The following is a 27,910-nucleotide window of genomic DNA, read 5'->3' as shown; positions in this document are numbered from 1 at the left end:
ATAACCCTCTGTGGCCCGAGAGGTCCATCCGTCACAGGTGAGAGCGACTCGTACTGCTCCGCGCAGCAATAGTTTTACCTTGGCCACAATCTCGCTGTAGAGTAAAGGCACGGCTTTATCGGTGAAATGGGTCCTACACGGAATGTTGTCGCGCGGCTCCAAGTTGTAGCTAAAGCATGTTTCTAAAACCTTCATTCTCCACCACCGAATATGGGCGAAGGTCTTTGGCTATAAACTGTCCAATTGATCTGGTGATGCGTTTAGCCTTTTCCGAACCTTTGGGCATTTTTTGCAGTGTTTCCTCGATGCTCTGTTGACCTGCTAGCTGCCTGTGTTCTGGGGGGGAGGTTACTGAGTTCACCTCGGGGTGGTGTCGGATAAGATGTTGACCCAGGTTGCTTGTATTACTACAATACTTAACTACTCCACGACAGAGTTTGCACACAGCGTTAGTCTTTGTCTAGCTGTCTGGTGCTTCCTTTCACTAAGTAAAACCCAAAGTGTTTCCATACTTTGGATTTAAAATGTCCAGGAGCCGGTCGTATTTATTTTTCCAATTCCACATTTTCTTGGTCCGCCATTTCGTGTTTTGCTATTTTCACTTGGCGCATACAGATGACGTAACCTGACTCAAGTCACCACAACGCGCCACCACAACAAATAGCCTCTGCACTGTCTACACTTTCCGTAGCACTGCCATCTGTTGGATGAAAGCGGCAACTTATTTCACCACAATAAAAAAAATCGAAAAAAATCGATTCTGAACATTTGAAACGATTAAAAAAATCGCGGCATTAAGAATCGCGATTTATTCACGAATCGATTTTTTTTGACAGGCCTAGTAGATATGGTCTCTGTCTGACAGAAACCTCCCATCTCCACATTTTTTTTGTGTGTTTTTTCATAAATTATGTCCCTACTTGATCATACTACAGCGTCACACAAAAGCGTCAAAAGTAGCAGATCCACAAGCTCGAAACGCGGAGTGAAGCGACTCGTTTCAAGCTTGTAGATCTGATACTTTTGCTACTTTTGTATTTAAATCCTGAAGAGTAACTGTTTTGGACATATGAGTTGTCCAGTCTTGTAAATGGATGAAGATGATCTAATTGTTCCATAAGGTTCCCCAGTCCTGTCCTATTATAGACACATTTAGTCAACATTAAAACAAGCTGTTGTTGTAGATAATTTGGTTTGATGCCTGCTTGGCAACAAGTGATGAGAGTCAAACGTGTTTTTTCATTGGTTGTTGTAGAGTAGAGACTGTTGGAGTGAAGAAGTGAGTCCGTATTTTCAGTTCCACATCAGAATATCATCTCAACAACATGGCTTCAGCTAAACTCTGGCTCTGTGTTTCACTGTGTTTCATCTGTCTCCATGGAACAGGTAAACTCTCATTTAATTCATTAATCAGTTATATATTTTTGCCTTTATTGATATGTACAGTAGACTGACAGGAAATGAGGAGAGAGAGATGGGGAGTGACACGCAGCAAAGGTGCCCAGATGGCTACGCCAGCCGACCGGGCCATAATATTAACCACTTGAAACGCAGTAGTCATATTCTGGGGGGAATATTAGCCAAACATAGAACAAACATAGAAGCTCACAACTCCTCGCGATCGGCTATTTTTGGCAAAGAGGTTTGATGTAGAGGGAAAAAATGGCAGACCAAGTATAGAGAGAAAGGTCAAGTTTACTATACTGATAGTTGAAGTGGTTAAATGTCTCGAAAACATTAACATTAACATGAATCCAACATATTGATAGAAAAGATCATGTGTAAAAAAAATAATTGACACAACACTGATAGTGCTGTCAAATAAGTCTATGAAGCTATCTAGGGAATCTATGAAAATTGAATCTGCAACACAATTGTATACAATATATAGTGGGGGTCCCTGCTTCATCTCTCTCTCAGCTAAGGGGTGCTTGGCCTGAAAAGCAATTCAATTTGTTACATTATAGAGATAGTATGTAAGACTGATGAATTGAATTGAATGTTTCTGTTTCCAGATGGATATCTCTTCTTTGAGGTTCACCAGTGTGTGTTCAACTCCAGTGAGCTGCAGGACATTCAGTACATTATGTCATACACTTTCAACAGAGTGGAGTTTTTGAGGTGGGACAGCAGGGTGGACCAGTTTGTTGGCTACACTGAGTTTGGTGTGAAGAACGCAGAGCTGTTCAATAAGGACCCTAGAGGGCTGGCTGTGATGAGAGCACAGCGAGAGGCATACTGCAAACCCAAAGCTGAAATAGACTACCCCAATGTTCTGAACAAGAGAGGTTTGATTGATTGATTGATTGATTGATTGATTGATTGATTGATTGATGCTTCATTAATAAGGGTGGTGTTTCTGTGTGTTTTATCTGAGTCATTGGTTGCCATGAGGCACAGCTACAGTACATAATATCTGATAGAATGTTCCATGGTTCACATGGTGGTAACATTTTTAAACATTTTTTAAAAACAAATTATTATTATTATTTAATCATATAAAGTATATTTCTTTATTAAATATTGATTTGTATTTGACTGGAAGGGTGACATTTTCTGGGCATGTCATTATAGGCGAACATTTTAATGATTATTATTTTGAATACAGAAAATGGCTATGAACTACAAGCTCAACGCATCACCAAGTGACATGTTGTGAGCTTGTACATCTGCTCTTTCTAGTATATCACCCTAACCCTGAAGTATATAGGATTCTAGTATATCACCCTAACCCTGAAGTATATAGGATTTAAATGGTTAAAACACAACTCTATAGACTTGCTTTCACTACCTGCTTTTATATTTTACTCATTGTCTTCAGTTCTGTTTTACAGGATTGTGTGTGAAATGCGTTATTCTGTGTTTCTAATCTTCTTTTGTTCATTTTAATTAGTATAATGTTATTATATAACATACTATATAAATTATAGTTCTTGTTGTTATAGTTATGTACAGCACGCAATTGTGGGCCTAGGCCGTGGCGTCGCGGTCTAGGCACCCTGGTTGAAAATCCTTAATAGCAGCGTGCCATGGGTTCGCGTCCCGTTCCCGACGGCCTTTGCTGCATGTCTTCCCCCATCTCTCTCCCCATTCTTCCTGTCGTCATACTTTCACTGTCCCTCTCCAATAAAGCAATAAAATGCCAAAAACAAATCTTAAAAAAAAAAGCACGCAACTGTTTTTTGTAAGCGCATAAGATAATAAGATAAGAATATAGCTGCAAGCAGCGATAATACGGGGCCAGTGAATAGAGAGAGAGAGAGACATGGAAACGGAATAGATTGAAGAGAGAGAGAGAGTGACATGGAAACAATAGATTGATGAGAGAGAGAGATGGAAACATAATGGTTTGATTGGACATCTCAACCTACTGCCATTAACAGGATTCGAACTCTCAACCTTCCACCTGATTCGGATGCTATCAGTGCATTGAATGGGAGATTATCACGTTTTATCAGACCATTGAATGGGCGAAGTAGGCGACCTACCACCTACGCCGCGATTTATCAGACCATTCATTGGGTGTTATCAAGACATACTGACCTACCGACGGAGATGACTTAAATAATTCACTTTTGGTTTTGGTTTTGGTTTCGGACCATGACGGAGGCGCGCAGTCTCAGGCGAGCTGGAGCCCCGCGACGGACCACCGAAGGAGTTAAGGCGACTGAGTTGCCGTCCGGAGCGGTGCGACGCTCGCCTGTGCCTACTCAGCGCCGTTCGAGTTATGTACCGATAGGCACAGAATCGTAAATATTGTTGTGGGGACTGCTCCGCCTCCAAAGTAGGTCAGTAGCTCCTGATTACGCCCAATGAATGGTCTGACAAATCGCGGGGTAGGCGGTAGGTCGCCTACTTCGCCCATTCAATGGTCTGATAAAACGTGATAATCTCCCATTCAATGCATTGATAGCATTCGAAGCCGGTGAACCTTCAGACTAATAGGCTGCAACACTACCTATAGTGCTATAGCTTTGTCCAGGCTGATATTGTCTGTTGAAGATCATAAACTCTTGCCTTCTTTCATGAACCAAGCCCCTGTTTCACTAACACTAAGATCACTCGTTCACAAACCATTTACCAATGAAGAAATTGTACATCTCCTCAGAACCAAAACTAGTGAAAGTAGCCGATCTACAAGCTCACAAACCATGAAGAGTTGTGAGATTGTAGATCAGCTATTTTCAGAATGAAGTATGTCATACGTTGAAAAAACGTACTCTCAAATAAGCATTTCAGGTTATCTTTACCATTTGCACATGTATTCATTGATACAGTCATGTTGTTTGCAATTCAACTTAAATTAAGTCTGCATCAAGTGAGGCTTGAACTGGCGACCTTGAGATTGTGAGGCATTCATTTAAGGGAGACGCCATTGGCCAAACAGACAAGTAGCTGTGAAAAAGGAGATCACACAGATGATACAGTTTCACGCAAATAGCTGAAAAATCCTGGGTTTAAGTGTTTTTCAAACTGCTCAAAATTGCGGACAATCTAAGGGCGGAGCTTACTGGTCAAAGCGATAGATGTGTTCCTCATGAGTCAAGGCACAAGTGTAAGAAAGTTTCACGACTTTCGGCCAAACGAGGCATGACGTTTGCCTGTTTAAAATTTGCATTTTCAAAAAATTGCTATAGCGCCCCCCTTTGGCCAATTGGAGTGAGATTGGTTTCAGTGATATTTGGAATGACTCTCTACATTACTGCAACGTTTCAAAGAAATGTGAGTCTTGCATGTATGTGTTAGGGGCAGATGAATAATTTTCATAAAACTGCAATAGTTCAAATCTATCTCCTGCTGGGATTTTTGAGCAATCTGCACGAAACGTTTAACACTTGAACTTTGGACCACTGCCTACAAAAATTTCCAACGGATTTTCCATAAGTGAAAAAATGCAGAAGTTAGGAGCCAATGACTGTTTTTCATATAATTCAAAATGGTGGGCGATCTAAAGGTCAGAGGTCAAAAGTCAGACCACGAAAGTTGTCGGGCATGAAGAGACGCATGTGTGTATCGAAGTTTCATGGTTGTAGGTCGAACATGGCATGAGTTGTACCTGTTCAAAGTTGGCACTTTCAATTGAGTGCTATAGCGCCACCCTTTGACGAATGAGTGTGAGAATTATTTTTTGGTAGTTTTTCATGAGCATCTACCATATGGCCGAGTTTCGTAAAAAGCGTATGCACGGTTAAGCCAGAACTGGCAAAAACAAGTATTTTTCAAACTGCTCAAAATTGCGGAAAATCTAAGGGCGGAGCTTAATGGTCAAATCGATACGTGTGTTCCTCATGAGTCAAGGCACATGTGTAAGCAAGTTTCACGACTTTCGGCCAAACGAAGCATGACTTATGCCTGTTTAAAGTCTGCCTTTTCAAAAAATTGCTATAGCGCCCCCTTTTGGCCAATTGGAGTAAGATTGGTTTCAGTGATATTTGGAATGACCCTGTACATTTCTGCAAAGTTTCAAAGAAATGTGAGTCTGCATGTATGTTTTAGGCACAGATGAATACTTTTCATAAAACTGTAATAGTTAAAATCTATCTCCTCCTGGGATTTTTGAGCAATCTGCACGAAACGTTTAACACTTGAACTTTGGACCACTGCCTACAAAAACTTCGAACGGATTTTCCATAAGTGAAAAAATGCAGAAGTTAGGAGCCAATGACTGTTTTTCATATAATTCAAAATGGTGGGAGATCTAAAGGTCAGAGGTCAAAAGTCAGAGTGTGAAAGTTGTTCAGCATGAGGAGACGCATATGTGTATCCAAGTTTCATGGCTGTAGGTCAAACAGGGCATGAGTTGTACCTGTTCAAAGTTGCCATTTTCAATTGAGTGCTATAGCGCCACCTTTGGACGAAAGATTGTGAGAATTATTTCTTGATTGTTTTTCATGACCATCTACCATATGGCCGAGTTTCGTAAAAAGCGGCTGCACGGTTCAGCCAGAACTGCGAAAAGTGGCAGAAGAAGAAGAAGAAGAAGAAGAAGAAGAAGAAGAAGAAGAATATAGCTGCAAGCAGCAATGAGCGGTTTCGAGAAAACTGGCAGAGTGGCAGAGTGGCAGACTGGCAGACTGTGACAGAGTGGCAGACTGGCAGACTGTGACAGAGTGGCAGACTGGCAGACTGGAAGACTGTGACAGAGTGGCAGACTGGCAGACTGGCAGACTGTGACAGACTGTGGCAGACTGGCAGACTGGCAGACAGACAGACTGTGGCAGACTGGCAGACTGGCAGACAGACAGACAGACAGACAGACAGACAGACAGACAGACAGACAGACAGACAGTGACAGAGTGGCAGACTGGCAGACTGGCAGACTGTGACAGACTGGCAGACTGGCAGACTGTGACAGAGTGGCAGACTGTGACAGAGTGGCAGACTGGCAGACTGTGACAGAGTGGCAGACTGGCAGACAGACAGACTGTGACAGAGTGGCAGACTGGCAGACTGGCAGACAGACAGACAGACAGACAGACAGACAGACAGACAGTGACAGAGTGGCAGACTGGCAGACTGGCAGACTGTGACAGAGTGGCAGACTGGCAGACAGACAGACTGTGGCAGACTGGCAGACAGACAGACAGTGACAGAGTGGCAGACTGGCAGACTGTGACAGAGTGGCAGACTGGCAGACTGTGACAGAGTGGCAGACTGGCAGACTGGCAGACTGTGACAGAGTGGCAGACAGACAGACAGACAGACAGACAGACAGACAGACAGACAGACAGACTGTGACAGAGTGGCAGAGTGGCAGACTGGCAGACAGACAGACTGTGACAGAGTGGCAGACTGGCAGACTGGCAGACTGTGACAGAGTGGCAGACTGGCAGACTGGCAGACAGACAGACTGTGGCAGACTGGCAGACTGGCAGACAGACAGACAGTGACAGAGTGGCAGACTGGCAGACAGACAGACTGTGACAGAGTGGCAGACTGGCAGACAGACAGACAGTGACAGAGTGGCAGACTGGCAGACAGACAGACAGTGACAGAGTGGCAGACTGGCAGACAGACAGACTGTGAAAGAGTGACAGAGTGGCAGACTGGCAGACAGACAGACAGACAGACAGTGACAGAGTGGCAGACAGACAGACAGTGACAGACTGGCAGACAGTGACAGAGTGGCAGACTGGCAGACTGGCAGACAGACAGACAGTGACAGAGTGGCAGACTGGCAGACAGACAGACAGTGACAGAGTGGCAGACTGGCAGACTGGCAGACAGACAGACAGTGACAGAGTGGCAGACTGGCAGACAGTGACAGAGTGGCAGATTGGCAGACAGACAGTGACAGAGTGAGAGAGAGGCAGACAGACAGACAGACAGGCTACCAGGAGTATGTTTGTAACAAAGTAAGAATTCCAAATAATGATCACCTCGATGCATTGTTGGGGACAGGGATCAAACCAGCGACCTATGGATTCACAGGCTGCCTCTCTTCTTATTGAACTAGAAATATAGCCTCCCTGATGGTGTCTGTTGATATCTATAGGTTTTTCAGTCCGTTATGAACCAAGCCTCTGTTTTGCTAACTACTCTAGATTACTGGTTGACAAATATTTAGCAATAAAGTTTTGTTTTGTGTTCTTGGAATGGAAAGTAGTGAAAATAGTTGATCTACAAGCTGACAATGTGTTGCTATCTGAAAAGTTGTGAGATTGTAGATTGGCTATTTTCACAAGAAAGTATGTTGTACATAAAAAAACAACTAATCTCAAAAAAGCATTTCATGTTATTGTTTAAAAGTTGCACATGTCTGAATTAACAGGGTCATGTTTTGTACAATGCAATTTAAATGTAAACTGTAATCAGTGGGATTTGAACCAGGGACCTTCGGCACATGAGGCTCACACTCTACTGGTGGAGCTATTGAATCCACAGGATCAGACAGTGAGACAGGAGAATCTAACAAAACAAAACAAAAGGGCGAATGAAGTACGTCATGCATTAAAAATAACTACTTTCAAGTATACATTTCTCGTTATTTTTAACAATTGCACATGCATTTATTGATACAGTCATGTTGTGTGCAATGCAATTATAAGTCTACATGAGGTGGGATTCGAACCGGCGACCCTGTGGTTTCAAGGCAGATGATTAAGCGATCAAGCTATTGAACCAACACACCTGAACCTGTGAAAAAGGGCCTCAAACATTTATTTGACACAGTTTCACGCAAATTGCTCAGAAATCCTTGGTTTAAATGTTTTTCAAACTGCTCAATACATTTCGGAATGGAAACTAGTGAAAATAGTCGATCTACAAGCTCACAACGCGTTGCTATCTAAAAAGGTGTGAGATTGTAGATCAGCTATTTTCACAAGAAAGTATGTCATACATAAAAAACAACTACTCTCAAAAGCAATTCATGGTATTGTTTAAAAATTGCACATGTCTGAATTAACAGGGTCATGTTTTGTACAATGCAATTTAGATGTAAACTGTGACGAGTGGGGTTTGAACCGTGGACCTTTGGCACATGAGACTAACACTGTATTGATCAAGCTATTCAATCCACAGCCTTGGTCAGTGAGAAGGGAGAATCCAACAAAACAAAACAAAACAAAAGAGGGAATGAAGTACATCATACATTGAAAACAACTACTCTCAATAAGCGTTTCATTTAACAATTGCATGTTTATTCATTGATACAGTCATGTTGTGTGCAATGCAATTGAGTTGAGGTCTGCATGAGGTGAGATTTGAACCGGCGACCCTGTGGTATCAAGGCAGATGATTAAGCCATTGGGCTAACAGACCCGAACTGATGAAAAGGGAGTTCACACACATGACACACTTTCACGCAAATTGCTCAGAAATGCTGGATTTAAATGTTTTTCAAACTGCTCAAAATTGCAGATAATCTAAGGGCGGAGCTTACTGGTCAAAGTGATAGATATGTTCCTCATTGATACAGTCATGTTGTGTGCAATGCAATTATAATGAAGTCTACCTGAGGTGGGATTCGAACCAGCAACCCTGTGGTTTCAAGGTAGATGATTAAGCTATCAAGCTATTGAACCTACACACCTGAACTAGTGAAAAGGGAGTTCACACACATGACACACTTTCACGCAAATTGCTCAGAAATCCTGGATTTAAATGTTTTTCAAACTGCTCAAAATTGCAGACAATCTAAGGGCAGAGCTTACTGGTCTAAGTGATACATGTGTTCCTCATGAGTCAAGGCACATGTGTAAGCAGGTTTAACGGCTGTCGGCCAAACGAGGCATGACTTTTGCCTGTTTAAAGTTTGCATTTTCAAAAAATTGCTATAGCGCCCCCCTTTGACCAATTGTAGTAAGATTGGTTTCAGTGATACTTGGAATGACCTTCTACAATATTGCAAAGTGTCAAACAAATGCGAGTCTGCATGTATGTTTTAGGGGCAGATGAATAATTGTCATAAAACTGCAATTTTCATTGGCTTATAAAAGCTTAACGTTTTCACTTATGGAAAATCCGCTTGCTCACGTCTGTCGGCATTGGTCCAAAGTTCATGTGTATACAGTTTCGTACAGATTGCTCAATCTGTACGAAGGAAGAGTCTTTTTTACTGCTTTTCATAGAATTCGAAATGGTGGGAGATCTAAAGGTCAGAGGTCAAAAGTCAGAGTGTGAAAGTTGTTAGGCATGAGGAGACGCATGTGTGCATCGAAGTTTCATGGCTGTGGGTCAAACAGGGCATGAGTTGTACCTGTTCAAAGTTGGCATATTTCAATTGAGTGCTACAGCGCCACCCTTTGGCCAATGTTTGTGAGTTTCGGGTTTTCGCCGTTTGGCATAGCCCTCTACCATATTGCCGAATTTCATAAAAAGTGACCACGCGGTTAGGCCAGAACTGGCAAAACCGGCGGAAGAATAATGAACTCTTACAGATGTAATAAGGCTTCGAGCCTATTGGCCTCGAAACCTTAATAATAATAATGAAAGTGTAGAGATGTAATAGGGTTCGAAGCCTGATAGGCTCTCGAAACCTAATAATAATAATGAAAGTGTAGAGATGTAATAGGGTTCGAAGCCTGATAGGCTCTCGAAACCTAAAAAGAGGGAATGAAGTACATCATACATTGAAAACAACTACTCTCAATAAGCATTTCATTTAACAATTGCATGTTTATTCATTGATACAGTCATGTTGTGTGCAATGCAATTGAGTTGAGGTCTGCATGAGGTGAGATTTGAACCGGCGACCCTCTGGTATCAAGGCAGATGATTAAGCCATTGGGCCAACAGACCCGAACTGATGAAAAGGGAGTTCACACACATGACACACTTTCACGCAAATTGCTCAGAAATAGTGGATTTAAATGTTTTTCAAACTGCTCAAAATTGCAGACAATCTAAGGGCGGAGTTTACTGGTTAACAATTGCACATGTATTCATTGATACAGTCATGTTGTGTGCAATGCAATTATAATGAATTCTACATGACGTGGGATTCGAACCAGGAACCCTGTGGTTTCAAGGCAGATGATTAAGCCATTGGGCCAACAGACCTGTACTAGTGAAAAGGGAGTTTACACACATGACACACTTTCACGCAAATTGCTCAGAAATCCTTGGTTTAAATGTTTTTCAAACTGCTCAATATATTTCGGAATGGAAACTAGTGGAAAATAGTCGATCTACAAGCTCACAACGCGTTGCTATCTAAAAAGGTGTGAGATTGTAGATCGGCTATTTTCACAAGAAAGTATGTCATACATAAAAAACAACTACTCTCAAAAGCATTTCGTGTTATTGTCTAAACATTGCACATATCTGAATTAACAGGGTCATGTTTTGTACAATGCAATTTAAATGTGAACTGTAATAAGTGGGATTCGAACCAGGGACCTTTGGCACATGAGACTCACACTCTACTGGTGGAGCTATCCAATACACAGCCTTAGACAGTGAAAAGGGAGAATCCAACAAAACAAAACAAAAGCGCGAATGAAGTACGTCTTACATTGAAAATAACTACTTTCAAGTATTCATTTCTCGTCATCTTTAACAATTGCACATGTATTCATTGATATAGTCATGTTGTGTGCAATGCAATTATAATTAAGTCTACCTGAGGTGGGATTCGAGCCGGCTACCCTATGGTTTCAAGGCAGATGATTAAGCGATCAAGCTATTGAACCAACACACCTGAATCTGTGAAAAAGGGCCTCAAACATGTATTTGACACAGTTTCATGCAAATTGCTCAGAAATCCTGGATTTAAATGTTTTTCAAACTGCTCAAAATTGCAGACAATCTAAGGGCAGAGCTTACTGGTCAAAGTGATACATGTGTTCCTCATGAGTCAAGGCACATGTGTAAGCAGGTTTAACGGCTGTCGGCCAAACGAGGCATGACTTTTGCCTGTTTAAAGTTTGCATTTTCAAAAAATTGCTATAGCGCCCCCCTTTGACCAATTGGAGTAAGATTGGTTTCAGTGATACTTGGAAGGACCCTCTACAATATTGCAAAGTGTCAAACAAATGTGAGTCTGCATGTATGTGTTAGGGGCAGATGAATAATTAAAAAAAAGCTGCAATTTTCATTGGCTTATAAAAGCTTAACGTTTTCACTTATGGAAAATCCGCTTGGTTACGTCTGTCGGCATTGGTCCAAAGTTCATGTGTATACAGTTTCGTACAGATTGCTCATAAATCCCAGGAGGAGTAGGCTTTTTACTGCTTTTTACTGCTTTTCATAGAAATCGAAATGGTGGGAGATTTAAAGGTCAGAGGTCAAAAGTCAAACAGTGAAAGTTGTTAGGCATGAGGAGACGCATGTGTGCATCGAAGTTTCATGGCTGTGGGTCAAACAGGGCATGAGTTGTACTTGTTCAAAGTTGGCATGTTCAATTGAGTGCTACAGCGCCACCCTTTGGCCAATGTTTGTGAGTTTCGGGTTTTCGCCGTTTGGCATAGCCCTCTACCATATTGCCGAATTTCATAAAAAGTGACCAGGCGGTTAGGCCAGAACTGGCAAAACCGGCGGAAGAATAATAATAATGAAAGTGTAGAGATGTAATAGGGTTCGAAGCCTGATAGGCTCTCGAAACCTAAAGAAGTGACAGAATACTGCCAATAACAATACGGTTCCAGAGCTGAGCTCTGGCCCCGTAATAACAATAATCGTAATAAAGCCTTCAGACCACAAGGTCATGGGTTCGATCCCGGGCACCGTCAACTCAGTGCATGAGTAGCACGGCTTGGGTGCGGTAAGTCGTGCGGTAAGTACTGGGAGCTGAGGATAGGTGTGGCGCTCCACCTCAGCAATCCATCTCCCAGGGGTCTAGCTCATTGTAACGGGGACAGACTCCCGCGTGTTACTCGGCTGATACCGACAATAAGCCACCTATAATGTATAAGGTCAAGTATCACACAGCTTCATAATTAAAGGTCACTCACAGACTTTTTATTTAGGCCAGGATCTTCATAATAATTGTCATAGTTGTAACATTATAATAATTATACAATGCATTATCACTGCACATTAAACGTAAGTAATCGAGGCAAAAGCTATAAATAATCAACTCAGATTGATCCTTTGAAAAAAATCATGTTTCTTTTTAACTAACAGCTTCTCTGTGTATGAATCTATGTGCATTTGGACCAAAGCGTTTGTCACAAACTGCAGCTAAAGGTTTTTCCCCCTTTTATGAGTTCTCATGTGTCTTTTTAGATTACTGTTGTCACAAAAGCCTTTGTTACAAACTGTACAAGTGAATGGCTTTTGCCCTGTATGAGTCCTCATGTGTCTTTTTAGATCACCGTTGTGACAAAAGCCTTTGTTACAAACTGTACAAGTGAATGGCTTTTCCCCTGTATGAGTCCTCATGTGTGTTTTTAGATCACAGCTGTCACGACAGCCTTTGTTACAAACTGTACAAGTGAATGTCTTTTCTCCTGTATGAGTCCTCCTCATGTGTCTTTTTAGATCACAGCTGTCACAAAAGCCTATGTTACAAACTGTACAAGTGAATGGCTTTTGCCCTGTATGAGTCCTCATGTGTCTTTTTAGATCACCGTTGTGACAAAAGCCTTTGTTACAAACTGTACAAGTGAATGGCTTTTCCCCTGTATGAGTCCTCATGTGTGTGTTTAGATCACAGCTGTCACGACAGCCTTTGTTACAAACTGTACAAGTGAATGTCTTTTCTCCTGTATGAGTCCTCCTCATGTGTCTTTTTAGATCACAGCTGTCACGAAAGCCTTTGTTACAAACTGTACAAGTGAATGGCTTTTCCCCTGTATGAGTCCTCATGTGTACTTTTAGATCACAGTTGGCACTAAAGCCTTTGTTACAAACTGAGCAAGTAAATGGCTTTTCCCCTGTATGGATCATCATGTGTATTTTTAGATGTTCCTTACGATTAAACATTTTGCAACACACTGTACAACTAAATCTTTTCTTCCCTGTGTGACTCTGCATGGAGTGCTTTTCTTTCGATGATTTCAGGTCCTGGGACATCTTGTTGCTCAAAGACAATCTCTGTCCTTCCACATGTTGTGTCTTGTGTGACTTCAGTGTGTTTAAACGTGACTGATCTACACTGGGTGCCCACTCATCACTGTCTTCAGTGATGTCAGATTCAGAACAGTGTGAAGAGAGGAGCTGGTCATCACTAGTTGGATGTGATGTTCCACAGTCCTCTACATCAGCTTGTGTTTTCATGTGTTCAGTTGAGGTGCTGGCTACAGGCTCTGTGTCTCTGTTTTCACCATCATCACCTTCACTTTTCACTGCTAGTAATGTCAGCATTGGCCTATCAACCTCTTCTGGTCTTTGAAGTAGCTCCTCCTGCTCCTCTTTAATGTGTGGAGGCTCTGGTTCCTCCTGGACCAGACTGGGGCTCCTCTGCAGGGCGTCTGGGGAAAAAATACAATGAAAGCAAAGATGAAATATTTGTAACACATCTTTTCTTTTCTTTTTTCATTAGTGTTACCTCTGTTTCATAGGTGTGATAGTTGGAGTAACTTCCGCTGTAAATAAATAATCCTAAACCATAGATCTATAAATGTGGTGTATAAATGAAAACCGCCTATTTTAGCCTCCAAAGTTCGTTTTTCCCCACTAATCCTCATTATGCAATGTACTGACACTCAAACATGCACTAAATGTCCCTTATGAGCTGCCGTTCATATAGAACGACATGGAGCTGGTTGCTTGTTTCTCTCACGGAATCTGGCAACACTGAGGACAAGCTTTGTTTGTTGGTGAGTGATTAGCGACACATCAAAGCAGCGACACATCTAAAATGACTAGAATTCTCCTTTTTCTCCTTTAAGTGATTCCCACCACAGTTCAGCAAAACATTCTCCCAAGCTCACGTTTTGGTTCACTCAACACCCTGCTATGTACAAGGTATGTACAAGGTTTAATAAATGCATGGCTTTTTAAATAACTTCACAACAAGGCCGGCACAGTCTGAGCTTGTACTTTGGCTATTTTCTGTGAACGTTCCCCTGAATGGTAAGAGGTCCTAAGTTCGATTCCAGCCCTCAGCCATGTGTCGAAGTGTCCCTGAGAAAGACACTTAATCCCTAACTGCTCCCCCCTCCGTGCTCCTCTGTGGGCAGCACTCAGCTGGGTAAAGCTGAAACTGAATTCCCCCATGGGATGAAAAAGGTCTCAAAAAATTAAAAAGGATAAGGATGCTAGGATTCAAGAGGTTAAACATGTGTTGTGTTTACACATGAATCTAGATTTCAGCAGATGTATCAGTAGGCAGTAGGGCTGGGCCATATGACTTCTAATCAATATCATGATTATTTCATGAATATTTAATATCATGAATATTTAAATATCCTGAATATTTAAAACATTTCGCTCAATTACTTTTAACAATTCCCAAAAACGTTTATAGTGAAAATTAGCAGATGTACTGTATAAGCTGAACTTGTAGATCAGCTATTTTAACTATTTTTGCACGCCACCATTGTACATCTTGTGAGCGAAGGTGAGTGGAAATGGTTACACAACATTTATGTAGCTTTTGTCGTTTTGTAGCTTTGTATCTGCAGTTGAAGCTCAGCTCAACTTGGATTGTAGCTTTGTAGATTTTGTAGCAGTTACAAACGTCAGGTGTAGCTTTGTAACTTCATGTCACTGGCTTCCAGTGAAATGAATGGTGGAATGTAGCTTTGTATTTGACAGAGTGAACACAGCATAAATGAAACGTTGGTTTCCATATATTTTTGGTTAATTGTCCAGTCCTAGTAGGCAGAGATCTCTGATCATATGAGATTAGGCACCACCTGTCTGTCTGTCTGATTGAATGAACAGAGCGCCACCAGGTGGCTGAACTTGGCTCGGCAACATAAGAAGATATGAGCACAACTCAAGTGTCAACAAGTAGTTTCTTTAAATGCACGGTTCAGAAGATTTCATACAGACATTCATTAAAATGTCCTTAAATTAGGTACCTGATATTTAAGTAGGCACAGGCATACGTATGCGTCCAATAAAACCATCTTGAAATTTAAATTCTGATCTAGCAGCCTCTATGGGCTGATTGTAGGGATTTTAGCCATATTAGATTAGCACTTATAAAGTTTGTTTTATTATATACCTGAGAGAGTGTTGCACCTGGTCTTCCTATGTAGTAATGTCCATGTTGACACATCAGCCTCTTCCTGTTCCTGTTTAATCTGTGGAGGTTGTGGTTCCTCCTGGACCAGACTGGGGCTCCTCTTCTCCTCATGTTCAGATGAAACCTCTTTACACAAAGACAGAAGGAAGACAGAAGAGGTAGAATCAGCACCACAACTCAAAGTGGGTTACCTGGGTTCCATTGTAGAGGCAAATCTTTCCAGTGATAAAATGGCAACTAAAGTAATCAAGAAAGTCAACCAAAGAACAAGACTTTTGTACAGGATCTACTCTCTGGTCAGTAAGAATACATGGAGGACTCTAACAGGAGCACTCACCCAAAGTCACTTCGACTATGCATGCACCTCATGGTACCAAAGCACCAAAAAGGCCTTAAAAACAAGGCTCCAGACATCCCAAAAGAAACTGGCCAGGCTACATCTTGGCCTCACATCTACAACTCACATCTAATCCCTGCTCATTTTTCTAGGGTGGGATGGCTCAGGGTAGAGGACAGAGTACAGTAACTTGCAATGGGCCTCGTCTACAAAATACACTACACCACAAAGACACTCATGTACCTGTCAAACTACTTCACAAACGTCAATGACGTCCACAATCACAACACCAGAGGGAGCTCACTAATCACGCTCAAGCCAGATTTGGCTCAAACAAGGGGTTAATACATTTTTCTCCTACAGTACTATGCCACAAAAATGTGGAACGCCCTACCAACAGTCGTAAAGGAGTGTAAATCCCTACTCTGTTTATATGTTTTGCATAGTATTGTATATCTGTGTCATTAAATGTGTTGATGAATTGAGTACAAAGGAATCCTCTTAGCAGACCTTGTATAGAACTGTACTTTCCTGTGCTTTTATTTGCAAACTGCTAATAGAGTATTAAATCAATATATCAAGTGTAGTTAAGCTAGCAGCAACAATGATGCACTGAGATTACACACATATAAATAACATAAGAACAACAACAAAAACGATAATGTTGACAAGAAAAAGTTAAAAACAGTTTAATGTTGACAGCAATCAGTTAAAACAGTTGCATACAGGTAATGCACGGTTATAATATAAATTCCTAAAATGGCCAATAGATAAAAGGGTATTCAGTTTAAGCTCTTATTGCAAGAGGTTCCAGCAATCAGGTGCACCAAAGCTGAAAGCAGTCTTTCCCAGTTCCGAACAAAAGGAACCAGAAGGACTAGCAAATCGCTGGAGCGAGTTAGAATGTGACTAGGTTTCTAACGTAGCATGGATGAGATATAATGTGGTAATGTTCCTACCAGGGCTTTATACATAAAGAGGTGCCAATGATTATTGCGCCTCTCAGTCAGAGAAAACCAGCCCACCTTATCATACAGGGCACAGTGATGAGTGTTGTAGCTGTCACCAGTAATAAACCTCAGAGCTGAGTAAACTGAGGCCAGCGGCTTGAGTGTGGAGGCGGTTTCATGGCGATAGATTATATCGACATCGCTACTTGTAGCTAAGCTTGTGTTGAACGTATGTGAACATGTGTTTGACATGAAGGGCCGCCAAGTTTCAGGAAAATCTAGGAGTGAGACTTTAGTGTCCAGTGCACGCCCCGGGTATATCCGGCGGTCTCGGTCGGCGAAAAAAATGGGAGTGAGTGTGTTTTGGGGCTGCGTGTCGTCAATGGGAGGGTGTTTAAAGGACGACGGTTCAACCGTCGTTCTAAAACAGTGGTTCTCAAACTTTTTCATATCAAGGACCCCCAAATTGACTCTTAATAGCCCGCGGACCCCCATTTCAAAAGATAAGCCAGGGACCCCCATAAGAGAAGATTTTCACGGCTCTCTAGCAGTGATTCTCAACCATTTTAATTTCAAGGACCCCCAGTTTGACATGCATTAGGGCTACGGACCCCCATTTAATGGCATTTCTAGCCCTGGGACCCCAATTTGTATTGTAAAATCAATGTTAATGTAACTCTGAGAGTGTACAAATGGAACCAAATGGACCCGTTAGGGTCCATTTGGTTCCATTTGTACACTCTCAGAGTTACAGACCCATAACGGTCCATTTGGTGCCTAATCTATCATTTAGCTGGGGACCCCCTGGAACCCCCGCAAGTACCCCTGGGGGTCCCCGGACCCCACTTTGAGATCCAATGTTCTAAAAACACCCTCACCCCGGTCTAATCCGACGTCCACGGTTTGCTCTGAGAGGGGAAAAGCGTGAGAAATGGCAAGTGTGGCGTGAGAACCAAGCCCCCAGAACCCAGTGCTTGCATTGAAGCGAAATGGACATGCTGGCCATTCGTAGGTACTGCAGCTTAAACGGAATGGGGCCACTGTGCGAAAACTGTTTCGACCAATGGGCTTGGCTCACGAGCTTGCGCACACGCTTGCGCACAGGGACGCGCACCTCTGTGACGTAAAACGCGTCACTTCTGTGACGCAGAACGGATCACAGTGGCCCCAAATAGGCTACGCCCATCACACTTTACAACCCGGAAGAAGGGGTGAATTCGCTTCACGCGCTGGGTGAGCAACTCAATGCAAGTGGACGGGAGGCGATATCCGGTGCCCTCTCTATTATTTTTAACTCTATGGTGAGAACAGGTTAAATTGCGTGACTCTCACTCTCAAAGGGTGAGACTTACATGAAGCATGAACCAACCTGCTCTGTGTAGTTTGATGTGTGGCTGTAGCATCACGTCCAGCAGTTTGTTTTGTGTCTCCAGCAGAGTTTCTAGTGTCTCTATCTCTCTCTGGAAGAGGTTGCACATGAACTCTGCAGCCGCACTGAGGCGCTCCAACACAAACACTCTGACATTAAGCTTCACACTACAAACATCAACACCACGCTGTTTTTCCAAAACACACGATATCTCCTCTCCCACCACTGACGTCATGTGTTCATTTATCTTCAGCCGTACAGACTCCATTTGACTCATTTTACCTCCTTTATCTTTATGAGACATTTTCACCAAGCTCTCTGTTCCTACTGTAATATACTTATATAATAGCTACAGCAAAGAGTTATAATATATCGGTAAAGGTACAAAGATCAACAATTCCACCATTACCATAGACCATTACGCTTAACGGCTACTGAAAACAAACAACATGCCTTCACTTCCGGGTCAACGTGTTCCAAGCGTGCGTAGCAAAGGGTCCAGGCACGATTGGCTTTCGCCACCTGGTGGAGGAGGTGAGTAACTGTTATTTAATAAAGGATGGATAACAGTCATGCTTTATTAATCCAGTGCCTTGTTCTTCAAGTTTTGTGAAATAGCTGTTGTCCAATGACTCCAAACGTAAACCAATGACTATTCCCACAGTTAATTCAACACCTATGTTCGTATATGGACTCATTTTAATGACCCTGCATTCAAACACAATGAAATAAATACAAATACAATAAGATAATATAGCTGCAAGCAGCGATAATACGGGGCCAGTGAATAGAGAGAGAGAGAGACATGGAAACGGAATAGATTGAAGAGAGAGAGAGAGTGACATGGAAACAATAGATTGATGAGAGAGAGAGAGATGGAAACATAATGGTTTGATTGGACATCTCAACCTACTGCCATTAACAGGATTCGAACTCTCAACCTTCAGACTAATAGGCTGCAACACTACCTATAGTGCTATAGCTTTGTCCAGGCTGATATTGTCTGTTGAAGATCATAAACTCTTGCCTTCTTTCATGAACCAAGCCCCTGTTTCACTAACACTAAGATCACTCGTTCACAAACCATTTACCAATGAAGAAATTGTACATCTCCTCAGAACCAAAACTAGTGAAAGTAGCCGATCTACAAGCTCACAAACCATGAAAAGTTGTGAGATTGTAGATCAGCTATTTTCAGAATGAAGTATGTCATACGTTGAAAAAACGTACTCTCAAATAAGCATTTCAGGTTATCTTTACCATTTGCACATGTATTCATTGATACAGTCATGTTGTTTGCAATTCAACTTAAATTAAGTCTGCATCAAGTGAGGCTTGAACTGGCGACCTTGAGATTGTGAGGCATTCATTTAAGGGAGACGCCATTGGCCCAACAGACAAGTAACTGTGAAAAAGGAGATCACACAGATCATACAGTTTCATGCAAATAGCTGAAAAATCCTGGGTTTAAGTGTTTTTCAAACTGCTCAAAATTGCGGACAATCTAAGGGCGGAGCTTACTGGTCAAAGCGATAGATGTGTTCCTCATGAGTCAAGGCACAAGTGTAAGCAAGTTTCACGACTTTCGGCCAAACGAGGCATGACTTTTGCCTGTTTAAAATTTGCATTTTCAAAAAATTGCTATAGCGCCCCCCTTTGGCCAATTGGAGTGAGATTGGTTTCAGTGATATTTGGAATGACTCTCTACATTACTGCAACGTTTCAAAGAAATGTGAGTCTTGCATGTATGTGTTAGGGGCAGATGAATAATTTTCATAAAACTGCAATAGTTCAAATCTATCTCCTCCTGGGATTTTTGAGCAATCTGCACGAAACGTTTAACACTTGAACTTTGGACCACTGCCTACAAAAATTTCCAACGGATTTTCCATAAGGGAAAAAATGCAGAAGTTAGGAGCCAATGACTGTTTTTCATATAATTCAAAATGGTGGGCGATCTAAAGTCAGAGGTCAAAAGTCAGACCACGAAAGTTGTCGGGCATGAAGAGACGCATGTGTGTATCGAAGTTTCATGGTTGTAGGTCAAACAGGGCATGAGTTGTACCTGTTCAAAGTTGGCACTTTCAATTGAGTGCTATAGCGCCACCCTTTGACGAATGAGTGTGAGAATAATTTTTTGGTAGTTTTTCATGAGCATCTACCATATGGCCGAGTTTCGTAAAAAGCGTATGCACGGTTAAGCCAGAACTGGCAAAAACAAGTATTTTTCAAACTGCTCAAAATTGCGGAAAATCTAAGGGCGGAGCTTAATGGTCAAATCGATACGTGTGTTCCTCATGAGTCAAGGCACATGTGTAAGCAAGTTTCACGACTTTCGGCCAAACGAGGCATGACTTATGCCTGTTTAAAGTCTGCCTTTTCAAAAAATTGCTATAGCGCCCCCTTTTGGCCAATTGGAGTAAGATTGGTTTCAGTGATATTTGGAATGACCCTGTACATTTCTGCAAAGTTTCAAAGAAATGTGAGTCTGCATGTATGTTTTAGGCACAGATGAATAATTTTCATAAAACTGTAATAGTTAAAATCTATCTCCTCCTGGGATTTTTGAGCAATCTGCACGAAACGTTTAACACTTGAACTTTGGACCACTTCCTACAAAAATTTCCAACAGATTTTCCATAAGTGAAAAAATGCAGAAGTTAGGAGCCAATGACTGTTTTTCATATAATTCAAAATGGTGGGAGATCTAAAGGTCAAAGGTCAAAAGTCAGAGGGTGAAAGTTGTTCAGCATGAGGAGACGCATATGTGTATCCAAGTTTCATGGCTGTAGGTCAAACAGGGCATGAGTTGTACCTGTTCAAAGTTGCCATTTTCAATTGAGTGCTATAGCGCCACCTTTGGACGAAAGATTGTGAGAATTATTTCTTGATCGTTTTTCATGACCATCTACCATATGGCCGAGTTTCGTAAAAAGCGACTGCACGGTTCAGCCAGAACTGCGAAAAGTGGCAGAAGAAGAAGAAGAAGTGACAGAATACTGCCAATAACAATACGTGTCCAGAGCAGAGCTCTGGCCCCGTAATAAGATAAACCTTTAATGATCACTGCGGGGAAATGTACAACAAATAATTAATGCCTCTTTTTATTAAACTGTATCAGTTTGATTCATTTGAATTATATTGTAATAATTGAATATAATGTTTAAATCACATCATATAATTGTATTCTACATTGTACAAAACTGTAGAATTCACAGTATTCAGAGAAGTGTAAAATATTTCACTATCCTCTGGCTCCATCTGCTGGTCAAACAACAACATTAATTTATATTTAACTATAATACTATTAAAGATAATAACACTTACATATTAATGGTATATTATACTACTACTACTACTACTAATGATAATGATAATGATGATGATGATTATAATAATAACACTCTCTGTGTTCTTGTTCTTTCAGCTGAGCCCAATGTGAGACTGAGCCCAGTGAGGCTCCCTGTTGGCAGACATGCATGCATCCATGCTGAAGTGCAGCGTCTATGACTTCTATCCTAAACAGATCCTGGTCACCTGGCTGAGAGACGGAGAACCCACCACCGATGTCTCCTCCACTGATTTGCTGGCAGATGGTGACTGGTACTACCAGCTCCACTCCTACCTGGTGTACACACACCCAGGTACACACCTATACATAGAAATACACATAGACACCCACTGACTGTATACATAGAAATACTCACCTCTGTACTACCACCAGCTACACTCCAACCTGGAGTACACACCTAGGTCAGTACACAGACTACACACCAGTACAGACCAGTACTACATGCCAGTACAGTATGCTTTAGGTCAGGGATAGGGGACGTGCTGGCCACTGGGAAATTTGGGAAAATTCCCTAACGGCCGCTCCATTCCAGGCTGACCAGGCCTGAAATGGAGCGGCCTGGTTACTTTTTTTTTCTCCACTTTTTGGGTCTGGAGTTGCACCGGCCCACATTACCTTCAGTATTTTACCAATATTTGTAATTTTTTATTATAAATAATAACATTGTTTATTTTTATAAAATATACTGCTCATCGGTTAGTATTTGGGACCTCGCGGCGCGGCCAGAGGCAAAAAAATCACAGTCACTCTGGCGTAAGAGTCTTTCACTTTGAGACTAATATGTGAGCTACGTGTTTATGTCTATATTGCACTCTACTCTATCAGGCACATGTTAATGTCTGGCCTGTGTTCTTTCTTTCTTTCTTTCTTTCTTCTTCCCTTTCTAGAAAACTACAATACTACTGATGGAGCTTATAAGAAAATAATTCCACCCACACCTCTAAACCAATAATGTGACAAAAACTTGATGAGTGCATTGAAACTCATTGAAACTGTGTGTGTGTGTGTGTGTGTGTGTGTGTGTGTGTGTGTGTGTGTGTGTGTGTGTGTGTGTTTCAGATCTGGAGAGAAGCTCTCCTGCATGGTGGAACACCCCAGCCCGCAGAGGACAGCTCTACGGGAGGGTAACGCTATACACTGGGGCCGCGGCCGATTGGCCCGCGGCGGGCGCGCCCCCGGCGAGGATCGGCCGGGATTGCTCGGAGACCACGGCCTCTACACTCGCCTCGCCAAATCGGGCCGGGGGAGGGGGGTGGGGACTATACCCCCGATTGGGGAGCGTTTACGCACACGGGGAGGGGGGTGGGTACTTTACTCTCTATTGGGGGAGCAAATACACACGCAGAATATCCCCACCCCCCCTCCCCGCTGAGGGGGAGATCGGCTCCACCACGGCATCCATCTTTGTTTACATGGAGTGGACAGTGTCACTTTGTCGCAATGTAATTCATTATATGGCTCAGCAACCCAATAATGATGGTCTATTGGTGCTGTTTAGGCCCAAATAACATGTCGATTTTATGTTTTATATGTTTTAATGACATTTGGCCTGGATTTTTTATATCTGGAATACTCTCAATGCCTGAGGACATCATTGCAGAGCAGAGCATACAGGTAAAGTGCCTAATGATTAATTAAGCAATATTACACGAGAGGGTGTGCTTTACCGTCATTATTGGCACGACAGTGATGCGGTCAGGAACGAGGCGCCAGCCGAGTTCCGCCAGCATCACTGAAGTGCCAATAATGTAAGGTAAAGCACACCCTCGAGTGTAATATTGCGATTATACAACAGTTACCAACAAAACACATCCAAATGTATTCATATTGTGGGGCAATTAATAATAAAAATGTTTCGCTATTGTCCGTTTCCCTGTAAAGAGAAGAGTTTTTGACTGAGAGACATTAAATAGTCCCTGTAGCAGTGCTTTGAGTTTGAGGCACTGTCTCATCAACACAGCTGAGCTATCAATGCTTGCGCAGTGGAATGAATTCCAGTAGGCTATATGCTCCGTCGTACGACCGTGTCACGCGGCCAAAATAACTGATCTACAAGCTGACAACGCGTCGCGATGGCGACGCGTTGTGAACTTGTAGATCAGTTATTTTGGCCGCGTGACACGGTCGTACGACGGAGCATATAGCCTACTGGACTGTTAACGAAATGGGAGTCATTTTACTTTACACAGGAGGATATTTATAACCTTCTAACCATTGATCAACCGTAAATCCACCAAATTAACAACATAGTCCATTTTGCATAGCTGTTTGTTCTCCGGTGGCGGCGGTGGGTCAGGCTACTGTCTGTTTGTTTTCCTACCGTGGGACAGAGTGACTTCACAGCACAGCTGTGCCATATAATGGTCTAATCAGGTGCGGACTGGACTGCACTGCGGAGTGATTTATTAATGTGATTAGGCCCGTGCTATGATGCTGGTTTGAAGCACGGCTAGAAAGCTATTTCAACCAATCAGATTGCTTGGTTGGAACTACCTGTTGTATAATAGGGCATAATCACTGAACAGTATTAGACCAAAGAAAGACTTGTCATATTATATTTAATTGTTATATTATTTGAAATAGATGTATCTTTGTTTATGTAGCAGGAACTACCATGCTAATGACTATGCTAACGTCATATTAACAGGGGGTTTCAGGCTGAGTGGGGCATGCATAACATAATCACTGATCACTGTTATGCTCCAATTAGACCCGACTTTATATTTCATATTATTCTAAATATATTTAACGCATGTATTATGTAGCAATTCAAGGAATAACCATGCTAACGACGCTAGCGCGTTAGCATCACAATAGAGGTTTAGTACAGGCTGAATGGGGCATGAATAACATATTCACTGATCACTATATATGCTCATAAGATCCTGTGACAGACTAGATTTTATATTTCATTAAGATTAAGATTTGTATGGCTACATTTGCTGTAAAACGATGTTGCTGTTGTTGTTGTTGTTGTTGTTGTTGTTGTTGTTGTTGTTGTTTTTAGTCATCTCCTTCATTAGCAACTTAGCTTCCCCTGTAATGTATTACACTAGGGCAGGGGTCTTCACCAGGGGGTCCTCAGAGTTACTACAGGGGGGCCGCCAATGTTTGTGTGTTACATTAACCACTTGAATCCTAGAATTCCTTTTCTGAGGGGAACATTAGCCAAAAATAGCCGATCTACAAGCTCATGTTGTGAGCTTGTAGATCGGCTATTTTTGGCAAAGAGGTTTGGTGTAGAGGGGAAAAGAGCAGATCAACTACACGTTTTCTAAGTATTGATGGTTTAAGTGGTTAACTGTCTGAAAGTTCACATTAACATGAATCCAACACTGAATCTATGAAAATGTTATAGTCTTAAATAGTCTGTGTTCTTAACAACACAACATTGTAGACATGTGTCATATTCAATCATGACCTAAGATGTATAAATGTGAAATTATATAGATCTACAAGCTTGCAGGTGCTATTTTTTTTATTTTTTTTAAGAAAACTAATAAATATAATCTAATAATAAGTGACATATTGTGAGCTTGCAGATTGCCATTTTTAAAATTTTAATAATAGTGGTCTAATGCATATCAAACTGGGGGTCCTTGAAATTAAAAGTTTTGAGAACCACTGTGATAGGGGATACTGTATGTTCATATTTGAGACGGTTATTTATGCAAATATTCCAAAACTTTCACTTTATATTTATTTTGAAATGGCCGATCTACAAGCTTGTAGATTGGCTTGTAATCAGCCGATTTGTGTTTTTACACCGGCTATTCAGCCCTTTTTTAATATTTTCTGTATTCACATGCAAGTAAGACATGGTGGTGTGTCACAAAGCCAACAAGCACTGGTAGATAGTACTTCTAGCGTCTGCTGGATCCAGGGTGCAACTCCCTGCAGTGCTGTACCCTGCTGAGTGTGTCACCTTTGTCCTGTTGTATGATTACATGAAATGTTATTAATGAGTTAATGAGTTAAGAAATTAACAATTTTACTGAAACTGTTGACAACTGTGTGTATTGGCTGTGTTCAGAATCAAATCAGCTCACCTGAAACCCACTTCTTATGTTTTCTTATAAACACACATTTACACCTGTAGGCTACTACTGTACAACATCACTGAAGATGCTGATGGTGCCATTTAGCCTTTTTGTTGTATTATAATATCTGAATGCACTCTTCACTCTTCATACATCATGCGGATAGCTCTGTGATCACCTGATTCGGATGCTATCAATGCATAGAATGGGGGATTATCACGTTCTATCAGACCATTGAATGGGCGAAGTAGGCGACCTACCGTCTACCCCGCGATTTCTCAGACCATTCAGTGGGCGTAATCAGGAGCTACTGACCTACCGACGGAGATGACTTAAATACTTTAGTTTCGGTTTTGGTTTTGGTTGTTTCGGTTTCGGACCATGACGGAGGCGCGCAGTCTCAGGCGAGGTGGAGCCCCGCGACGGGCCACCGAAGGAGCTAAGGCGACTGAGTTGCCGTCCGGAGCGGTGCGACCCTCGCCTGTGCCTACTCAGCGCCGTTCGAGTTATGTACCGATATGGACAGAATCGTAAATATTGTTGTGGGGACTGCTCCGCCTCCGTCGGTAGGTCAGTAGCTCCTGATTACGCCCAATGAATGGTCTGACAAATCGCGGGGTAGACGGTAGCTCGCCTACTTCGCCCATTCAATGGTCTGATAAAACGTGATAATCTCCCATTCAATGCATTGATAGCATTCGAAGCCTCTGCTGTGATTACACCTTTAGCACATGGTTGCTTTAGTCTGCAACCACACTCACTGAATGGAGGGTTTACCCCTCCTCCTGCTCAGAGGTGTCAGACTGGACGGAAAATAGTTAAAATATACATGATTAGAACATGCTTAAACATTAGACAATTAAGGTCTAATATTGCTACAAAACACCTGTATATCCAGTCGTTTTGGGGCACAAACAAGAAGTTGAAGGATAAAATCAAGGCTGATAATGATGTACCATGCATGTTCACTTAAGACCATTTTTCAAATATAGATTTTTTTAAACATTTTGGACAAAATAGCCAATTTTACATCGAGGTGCCCAGATGTCCCTAGTGCCCACCTATCCTGTATCCATCCAATGTAATTATGGTTTAGTCACAAGCTTTTGTTGGTTCAATATTTATAAAACCCACAGACATACTCTACACGCTCATCCCGTTTAGCATCCCAATGCTTTGTGAGCTTGTAGATCGGCTATTTTTGCTACTTTAGTGTGACACTGTAGTATGAAGAAGTAGGACATTAATTTACGGAAAAGGGAATTCCCATCGGGGTCACCACAGCACATCATCTGGTTCTATTCTGTATGCATACACAGGGGTTGACACTAACATGTGCTGCAGTTCCCTACTTGTCCCTAACCGACGTGTGAAAATACAAGAAGCAGCTTGTAAAGCCTTCCTTATGTCAGTATCAGTTCAAAACAGCAGCATCAGCCCAGTACCTCCGTTTGTTTATTGAACGGTCAAAGCTTAACACGTGTCAAGTCAGACGAACGTAAACCCTTGACTTCTGGTCGGTGGACTTCAAAATAAGAGCACTTTGTCAAGTTATGGGAAAGTAAGTGTCTTCTTGTCTGTGGAATGTAAAATAAGAGCACTGTTGGCCTATATTGTGCTGTTTTCACTGTTGCTACACTTAAAAATATAAAATGATATGATATATATAGATATAATATAAAAAGTGTTAAGGTACGTAAGTAAGTGATTTTCTTTTGTTAAAACAAGTGTTAAATAGCTTTATATTCTGATGGCACTCATTGCTATAGAGTGTTTGTTCAGTAACATGTGTCTCCATGTCTCTCCAGCTCTTTATTAAACAGAAAATGCCTTTTCAGATCAGGATACCAATTTTATAGAATCAGGACAGAGAACTTAGACAGGATACAGATTAAACAAGTGAAATTGGAAGTGATGACACAAAGAAATGAGCATGTAAAATTGGAACTGGAACACTATAAAAATTAAGCTGATAAATGGGTACTCTCCTGATTAGCTGAATTGGTGTTACCTACAGTACCTGAAAATGTATTTTCTGTCTATCAAAGAGAGACCCCTGTTACTGAATAAACACTCTATAGCAATGAGTACTATCAGAATATAGAGCTTTAACCAATAACAAAAACCTTGTTTTTACCAAAAATATAATTTACCCTACCTTTAACCCATAGTCATATTCATAGCTATTTAGATATTTGGCATACATATTGAGGTATGACATTTTTTATCGTGCAGACCCATAATTCGCAAGTAGAAAGTAAAAAATAAGGTTTAATTGAACG

The 27,910-nt window shown here is 41.7% G+C and overlaps 1 protein-coding gene across 1 annotated transcript; it reads left to right on the top strand.

Annotated features, from left to right (window-relative positions):
- Positions 1 to 1,287: 1,287 nt before the first annotated feature.
- LOC311058149 (HLA class II histocompatibility antigen, DQ beta 1 chain-like) lies at positions 1,288 to 25,641 on the top strand (the record flags this gene model as incomplete). Its single annotated transcript, XM_084075485.1, has 5 exons — positions 1,288 to 1,386; positions 2,016 to 2,288; positions 21,664 to 21,701; positions 21,763 to 21,880; positions 25,622 to 25,641. The coding sequence occupies exons 1-5, from the start codon at positions 1,326 to 1,328 to the stop codon at positions 25,639 to 25,641; spliced, it is 510 nt and encodes a 169-aa protein (XP_083931611.1). The 5' UTR covers positions 1,288 to 1,325.
- Positions 25,642 to 27,910: the final 2,269 nt, after the last annotated feature.

The sequence above is a fragment of the Gymnoscopelus microlampas genome (genome assembly GCF_963454915.1).
Source record: "Gymnoscopelus microlampas genome assembly, chromosome: 13".
Taxonomy (NCBI): Eukaryota; Metazoa; Chordata; class Actinopteri; order Myctophiformes; family Myctophidae; genus Gymnoscopelus; species Gymnoscopelus microlampas.
Note: the sequence above shows the minus strand (reverse complement) of the source record. Positions and strands in the feature narration are given on the sequence as shown.